The following is an 8,979-nucleotide window of genomic DNA, read 5'->3' on the forward strand; positions in this document are numbered from 1 at the left end:
TGTCATTACCAATACACTGAACCAGACTCCCATGGCTGTCATTACCAATACACTGAACCAGACTCCCATGGCTGTCATTACCAATACACTGAACCAGACTCCCATGGCTGTCATTACCAATACACTGAACCAGACTCCCATGGCTCTCATTACCAATACACTGAACCAGACTCCCATGGCTGTTATTACCAGTACACTGAACCAGACTCCCATGGCTGTCATTACCTGTACACTGAACCAGACTCCCATGGCTGTCATTACCTGTACACTGAACCAGACTCCCATGGCTCTCATTACCAATACACTGAACCAGACTCCCATGGCTGTCATTACCAATACACTGAACCAGACTCCCATGGCTGTCATTACCAATACACTGAACCAGACTCCACTCCCATGTAACCATGTGTAACCATGACCAGTCAACACCTTGGCTGTGTAACCATGTGTAACCATGACCCGTCAACACCAAGGCCCTTAACAGGGTGTCATCTGGGACACGCCCTCAGTATAAGTTACATGGGAAAGGCTAACCACTCCATGCTGAAGACTGTCACTTATAGAACGTTGCTATGTGGTCGTCACAGTGGCTCACAGGGGGTGTTGGGTTAGAGTGTGTGTGTGTGTGTGTGTGTGTGTGTGTGTGTGTGTGTGTGTGTGTGTGTGTGTGTGTCAGACTCTGGCCTCATGTCCATGTCAGGCAGGGTGACTGGAAACTACAGTCTAGTTGTAACAGGGGAAGTCACTCAATTGGCGACCTCGGCGCGTGACCTGGAAAAATGGGCCTTGTCCTATGAAAGCTGATCTGAGGTGAAGTACTGTGTGAAGTTGCCAGGGAGCTTATTCCTAGTCAGTCAGTATGAGGGCTCAGGAGAAGAACAGTCAGTCAGTCAGTATGAGGGATCAGGAGAAGAACAGTCAGTCAGTCAGTATGAGGGATCAGGAGAAGAACAGTCAGTCAGTCAGTCAGTATGAGGGATCAGGAGAAGAACAGTCAGTCAGTCAGTCAGTATGAGGGATCAGGAGAAGAGCAGTCAGTCAGTCAGTATAAGGGATCTGGAGAAGAGCAGCAGTCAGTCAGTCAGTCAGTCAGTATGAGGGGTCAGGAGAAGAGCAGAGCAGTCAGTCAGTATGAGGGATCTGGAGAAGAGCAGCAGTCAGTCAGTATGAGGGATCAGGAGAAGAGCAGCAGTCAGTCAGTATGAGGGAGAAGAGCAGAGTCAGTCAGTCAGTCAGTCAGTATAAGGGATCTGGAGAAGAGCAGCAGTCAGTCAGTCAGAGGGATCAGGAGAAGAGCAGCAGTCAGTCAGTATGAGGGGTCAGGAGAAGAGCAGTCAGTCAGTCAGAGGGATCAGGAGAAGAGCAGCAGTCAGTCAGTATGAGGGGTCAGGAGAAGAGCAGTCAGTCAGTATGAGGGATCAGGAGAAGAGCAGCAGTCAGTCAGTATGAGGGATCAGGAGAAGAGCAGCAGTCAGTCAGTATGAGGGGTCAGGAGAAGAGTAGTCAGTCAGTATGAGGGATCAGGAGAAGAGCAGCAGTCAGTCAGTATGAGGGATCAGGAGAAGAGTAGTCAGTCAGTATGAGGGATCAGGAGAAGAGCAGCAGTCAGTCAGTATGAGGGATCAGGAGAAGAGCAGTCAGTCAGTATGAGGGATCAGGAGAAGAGCAGCAGTCAGTCAGTATGAGGGATCAGGAGAAGAGCAGTCAGTCAGTCAGTCAGTATGAGGGCTCAGGAGAAGAGCACCTGTTTCCTCCAGCATCTTCACAAGGTCCTTTGATGTTGTTCTGGGATTGATTTGCACTTTTCGCACCAAAGTACGTTCATCTCTAGGAGACAGAACACGTCTCCTTCCTGAGCGGTTTGACGGCTGTGTGGTCCCATGGTGTTTATACTTGTGTACTATTGTTTGTATAGATGAACATGGTACCTTCAGGCGTTTGTAAATTGCTCCCGAGGATGAACCAGACTTGTGGAGGTCTAAAAACAATTTCTTCTGTCTTGGCTGATTTCTTTTGATTTTCCCATGATGTCAAGCAAAGAGGCACTGAGTTTGAAGGTAGTCCTTGAAATACATCCACAGGTACACCTCCAATTGACTCAAATGATGTCAATTAGCCTATCAGAAGCTTCTAAAGCCATGACATCATTTTCTGGATTTTTCCAAGCTGTTTAAAGGCACAGTCAACTTAGTGTATGTAAACTTCTGACCCACTGGAATTGGGATACAGTGAATTATAAGTGAAATAATCTGTCTATAAATAATAGTTGGAAAAATTACTTGTGTCATGCACAAAGTAGATCTCCTAACCGACTTGCCAAAACTATAGTTTGTTAATAAGAAATGTGTGGAGTGGTTGAAAAACGAGTTTTAATGACTCCAACCTAAGTGTATGTTAACTTCCGACCTCAAATGTAGTTCCGTCTCTCGATGGACCACTGGACCCACTGACCTGACGACCCACTGTCGACCCACTGACCTGTCGACCCACTGACGACCCACTGACCTGTCGACCCACTGACGACCCACTGACGACCCACTGACCTGACGACCCACTGTCGACCCACTGACCTGTCGACCCACTGACGACCCACTGACGACCCACTGACCTGTCGACCCACTGACGACCCACTGACCTGACGACCCACTGACGACCCACTGACCTGACGACCCACTGTCGACCCACTGACGACCCACTGACGACCCACTGACCTGACGACCCACTGTCGACCCACTGACCTGTCGACCCACTGACGACCCACTGACGACCCACTGACCTGACGACCCACTGACGACCCACTGACCTGACGACCCACTGACGACCCACTGACGACCCACTGACCTGTCGACCCACTGACCTGTCGACCCACTGACCTGTCGACCCACTAACGACCCACTGACGACCCACTGTCGACCCACTAACGACCCACTGACGACCCACTGACCTGTCGACCCACTGACGACCCACTGTCGACCCACTAACGACCCACTGTCGACCCACTGACGACCCACTGACCTGACGACCCACTGACCTGTCGACCCACTAACGACCCACTGACGACCCACTGACCTGTCGACCCACTAACGACCCACTGACGACCCACTGACCTGTCGACCCACTGTCGACCCACTAACGACCCACTGACGACCCACTGACGACCCACTGTCGACCCACTGACGACCCACTAACGACTCACTGACCTGTCGACCCACTGACGACCCACTGTCGACCCACTGTCGACCCACTGACGACCCATTAGTGGCCAAGTTGGCAGGACCTACTGACGGCGCTACAGCAGTGCACTTGCGTCAGGTTTCTAGTTAGTCTGAATCAAGAAGTAGGGTGAAGTTGCCCCTAGATGCTGGTCTTCAGTCAGTTTAGCATTTTCCCCACTAATAAAGGGTTGTTCTGTAGCTCAGCTTGTAGAGCATGGCCCCATCCTACTGTCCTAACCATCCTACATATATACAATGACAGGATAGTGTAGGGGAAGGGGAAGCTGATCCTAGATCTGTAGGGGAAGGGGAATCTGATCCTAGATCTGTAGGGGAAGCTGATCCTAGATCTGAAGGGGAAGCTGATCCTAGATCTGAAGGGGAAGCTGATCCTAGATCTGAAGGGGAAGCTGATCCTAGATCTGAAGGGGAAGGGGAAGCTGATCCTAGATCTGTAGGGGAAGCTGATCCTGATCTGTAGGGGAAGGGGAAGCTGATCCTAGATCTGTAGGGGAAGCTGATCCTAGATCTGAAGGGGAAGGGGAAGCTGATCCTAGATCTGTAGGGGAAGCTGATCCTAGATCTGAAGGGGAAGCTGATCCTAGATCTGTAGGGGAAGGGGAATCTGATCCTAGATCTGAAGGGGAAGCTGATCCTAGATCTGAAGGGGAAGCTGATCCTAGATCTGAAGGGGAAGCTGATCCTAGATCTGAAGGGGAAGCTGATCCTAGATCTGTAGGGGAAGGGGAATCTGATCCTAGATCTGTAGGGGAAGCTGATCCTAGATCTGAAGGGGAAGCTGATCCTAGATCTGGGAAGGGGAATCTGATCCTAGATCTGAAGGGGAAGCTGATCCTAGATCTGAAGGGGAAGCTGATCCTAGATCTGAAGGGGAAGCTGATCCTAGATCTGTAGGGGAAGCTGATCCTAGATCTGTAGGGGAAGCTGATCCTAGATCTGTAGGGGAAGTTGATCCTAGATCTGTAGGGGAAGGGGAAGATCCTAGATCTGTAGGGGGGAAGCTGATCCTAGATCTGAAGGGGAAGCTGATCCTAGATCTGTAGGGGAAGGGGAAGCTGATCCTAGATCTGAAGGGAAGCTGATCCTAGATCTGTAGGGGAAGCTGATCCTAGATCTGAAGGGGAAGCTGATCCTAGATCTGAAGGGGAAGCTGATCCTAGATCTGAAGGGGAAGGGGAATCTGATCCTAGATCTGAAGGGAAGCTGATCCTAGATCTGATCTGATCCTAGATCTGGGGGGAAGCTGATCCTAGATCTGTAGGGAAGCTGATCCTATCTGTAGGGGAAGCTGATCCTAGATCTGTAGGGGAAGCCATCCTAGATCTGTAAGGGAAGGGAAGCCATCCTAGATCTGTAGGGGAAGCCTGATCCATCTGACTGATCCTAGATCTGTAGGAAGGGGAATCTGATCCTAGATCTGTCCTGCTGATCCTAGATCTGAAGGGGATCCTAGATCTGAATCCTACTGGGATGGGGAAGTTGATCCTAGATCTGTAGGGAAGGGAAGCTGATCCTAGATCTGTAGGGGAAGCTGATCCTAGATCTGAAGGGGAAGCTGATCCTAGATCTGTAGGGGAAGGGAATCTGATCCTAGATCTGAAGGGAAGCTGATCCTAGATCTGAAGGGGAAGCTGATCCTAGATCTGAAGGGGAAGCTGATCCTAGAGCTGAAGGGGAAGCTGATCCTAGATCTGAAGGGGAAGCTGATCCATCCTGAAGGGGAAGCTGATCCATAGATCTGAAGGGGAAGCATCCTAGATCTGTAACCATCCTAGATCTGACCATCCTAGCTGATCCTAGATCTGTAGGGGAAGCTGATCCTCCTACTCTGTCCTGAGTGATCCTAGATCTGTAGGAAGGGGGAAGCTGATCCTAGATCTGAAGCTGATCCTGATCTGAAGGGGAAGCTGATCCTAGATCTGTAGGGGAAGGGGAATCTGATCCTAGATCTGAAGGGGAAGCTGATCCTAGATCTGTAGGGGAAGTTGATCCTAGATCTGAAGGGGATGGGGAAGTTGATCCTAGATCTGTAGGGGAAGGGGAAGCTGATCCTAGATCTGTAGGGGAAGCTGATCCTAGATCTGAAGGGGAAGCTGATCCTAGATCTGTAGGGGAAGGGGAATCTGATCCTAGATCTGAAGGGGAAGCTGATCCTAGATCTGAAGGGGAAGCTGATCCTAGATCTGAAGGGGAAGCTGATCCTAGAGCTGAAGGGGAAGCTGATCCTAGATCTGAAGGGGAAGCTGATCCTAGATCTGAAGGGGAAGCTGATCCTAGATCTGTAGGGGAAGGGGAAGCTGATCCTAGATCCATCCTAGGGAAGCTGATCCTAGATCTGAAGGGGAAGCTGATCCTAGATCTGAAGGGGAAGCTGATCCTAGATCTGTAGGGGAAGCTGATCCTAGATCTGTAGGGGAAGCTGATCCTAGATCTGTAGGGGAAGGGGAAGCTGATCCTAGATCTGAAGGGGAAGCTGATCCTAGATCTGTAGGGGAAGCTGATCCTAGATCTGTAGGGGAAGCTGATCCTAGATCTGTAGGGGAAGTTGATCCTAGATCTGTAGGGGAAGGGGAAGCTGATCCTAGATCTGTAGGGGAAGCTGATCCTAGATCTGAAGGGGAAGCTGATCCTAGATCTGTAGGGGAAGGGGAATCTGATCCTAGATCTGAAGGGGAAGCTGATCCTAGATCTGTAGGGGAAGTTGATCCTAGATCTGAAGGGGATGGGGAAGTTGATCCTAGATCTGTAGGGGAAGGGGAAGCTGATCCTAGATCTGTAGGGGAAGCTGATCCTAGATCTGAAGGGGAAGCTGATCCTAGATCTGTAGGGGAAGGGGAAGCTGATCCTAGATCTGAAGGGGAAGCTGATCCTAGATCTGAAGGGGAAGCTGATCCTAGAGCTGAAGGGGAAGCTGATCCTAGATCTGAAGGGGAAGCTGATCCTAGATCTGAAGGGGAAGCTGATCCTAGATCTGTAGGGGAAGGGGAAGCTGATCCTAGATCTGTAGGGGAAGCTGATCCTAGATCTGAAGGGGAAGCTGATCCTAGATCTGAAGGGGAAGCTGATCCTAGATCTGTAGGGGGGGGAAGCCATCCTGATCTGTGGGGAAGCTGATCCTAGATCTGTAGGGGAAGGGGAAGCTGATCCTAGATCTGAAGGGGAAGCTGATCCTAGATCTGTAGGGGAAGGGGAAGCTGATCCTAGATCTGAAGGGGAAGCTGATCCTAGATCTGTAGGGGAAGGGGAAGCTGATCCTAGATCTGAAGGGGAAGCTGATCCTAGATCTGAAGGAAGGGGGTTGGATCCTAGATCTGAAGGGGAAGCTGATCCTAGATCTGAAGGGGAAGCTGATCCTAGATCTGAAGGGGAAGCTGATCTGTAACCATCCTACTGTCCTGACCATCCTACTGTAATGACCATCCTACTGTCCTGTCCATCCTACTGTCCTGACCATCCTACTGTCCTGCTACTGTCCTGTCCATCCTACTGTCCTGTCCATCCTACTGTCCTGTTCATCCTACTGTCCTGACCATCCTACTGTCCTGACCATCCTACTGTCCTGCTACTGTCCTGACCATCCTACTGTCCTGACCATCCTACTGTAATGACCATCCTACTCTCCTGACCATCCTACTGTCCTGACCATCCTACTGTCCTGACCATCCTACTGTCCTGACCATCCTACTGTAATGACCATCCTACTGTCCTGACCATCCTACTGTCCTGAACCATCCTACTGTCCTGACCATCCTACTGTCCTGCTACTGTCCTGACCATCCTACTGTCCTGACCATCCTACTGTCCTGACCATCCTGCTGTCCTGCTACTGTCCTGACCATCCTACTGTCCTGCTACTGTCCTGACCATCCTACTGTCCTGACCATCCTACTGTCCTGTCCATCCTATGTCCTGCTACTGTCCTGACCATCCTACTGCCAATCCTGACCATCCTACTGTCCTGACCATCCTACTGTCCTGCTACTGTCCTGACCATCCTACTGTCCTGACCATCCTACTGTCCTGACCATCCTACTGTCCTGCTACTGTCCTGACTATCCTATGTCCTGCTACTGTCCTGTCCATCCATGTCCTGTCCATCCTGCTGTCCTGCTACTGTCCTGACCATCCTACTGTCCTGACCATCCTCTGTCCTGACCATCCTGCTCCTGCTACTGTCCTGACCATCCTACTGTCCTGACCATCCTACTGTCCTGCTATGTCCTGACCATCCTACTGTCCATCCTACTGTCCTGCTGTTGTCCTGATCCTATCCTGACCATCCTACTGTCCTGCTACTGTCCTGACCATCCTACTGTCCTGACCATCCTGCTGTCCTTACTGTCCTGACCATCCTACTGTCCTGACCATCCTACTTTCCTGACCATCCTACTGTCCTGACCATCCTACTGTCCTGACCATCCTACTGTCCTACTGTCCTACTCCTACTGTCCTGACCATCTACTGTGTCCTGACCATCCTGCTGTCCTGACCATCCTACTGTCCTGACCATCCTACTGTCCTGACCATCCTACTGTCCTGACCATCCTACTGCCCTGACCATCCTACTGTCCTGACCATCCTACTGTCCTGACCATCCTACTGTCCTGACCATCCTACTGTCCTGACCATCCTACTGTCCTGACCATCCTACTGCCCTGACCATCCTACTGTCCTGACCATCCTACTGTCCTGACCATCCTACTGCCCTGACCATCCTACTGTCCTGACTCATCCTACTTTGACCATCCTACTGTCCTGACCATCCTACTGCCCTGACCATCCTACTGCCCTGACCATCCTACTGTCCTGACCATCCTACTGTCCTGACCATCCTACTGTCCTGACCATCCTACTGTCCTGACCATCCTACTGTCCTGACCATCCTACTGTCCTGACCATCCTACTGTCCTGCTACTGTCCTGACCATCCTACTGTCCTGACCATCCTACTGTCCTGACCATCCTACTGTCCTGACCATCCTACTGTCCTGACCATCCTACTGTCCTGACCATCCTACTGTCCTGACCATCCTACTGTCCTGCTACTGTCCTGACCATCCTACTGTCCTGACCATCCTACTGTTCTTCTTCTTGTTTTAAATATGTTTTGTTGTAGACTTCTGCTTCGTGTTCTTCATCATCATCATCGTCTTCTTTTGTGTTTTCTTTCAGGCGTGGCCCGATGGATCCTTCTGAGGGGTACCCAATACAGCAGACAGGCTGGGTTGGTCACTACCCTGGCCCCCAACCAGCCTACCCCAATCCCAACTACCCCCCAGAGTAGACCCCAACTACCCCCACAGGGTTGACCCCAACTACCCCCTAGGGTTGACCCCAGCTACCCCCAAGGGTTGACTCCAACTACCCCCAGAGAGAACCCCAACTACCCCCCAGGGGTGACCCCGCCAGGCCGAACCAGGGTACTACCACCCTCCTCCTCTACGCCAGGACGTCCCCCGTCCCCACTCTGCCCCTCCGAGCCCCCGTTATGACACCATGAACCGTGGGGGGAGGAGGAGGAGGGAGGAGGAGGGTCGCGCCAGGCCAGCCCAGAGAGGTTCGCCTACGGTGGGGAGGGACCGGCCCGTCACATTGATCCACGCCAGAAGAACCCCATGACTGCTGCTGTGTAGAGCCCGACTGGGATCAGTGGCTGTATGGAGTTCTGACCTAGGATCGGGTCACCCCCCCCCACCCTCTCCTTTCATGTAGTCTCAATCATTTTGATCAAAAGCGATGTGAGT

The 8,979-nt window shown here is 51.5% G+C and overlaps 1 protein-coding gene across 1 annotated transcript in view; it reads left to right on the top strand.

Annotated features, from left to right (window-relative positions):
• The window catches only part of LOC115115257 (partitioning defective 3 homolog B-like), a 448,345-nt gene extending 439,793 nt beyond the window's left edge, over positions 1-8,552 (top strand). The window contains exon 18 of the mRNA XM_065016293.1: positions 8,408-8,552. Within this exon, the coding sequence (XP_064872365.1) occupies positions 8,408-8,519 (112 nt within the window). The 3' untranslated portion in view covers positions 8,520-8,552. The remainder of the gene's footprint in view (positions 1-8,407) is intronic.
• The last annotated feature ends 427 nt before the right edge of the window (positions 8,553-8,979 follow it).

The sequence above is a fragment of the Oncorhynchus nerka genome, linkage group LG3 (genome assembly GCF_034236695.1).
Source record: "Oncorhynchus nerka isolate Pitt River linkage group LG3, Oner_Uvic_2.0, whole genome shotgun sequence".
In the NCBI taxonomy this organism is placed as follows: domain Eukaryota; kingdom Metazoa; phylum Chordata; class Actinopteri; order Salmoniformes; family Salmonidae; genus Oncorhynchus; species Oncorhynchus nerka.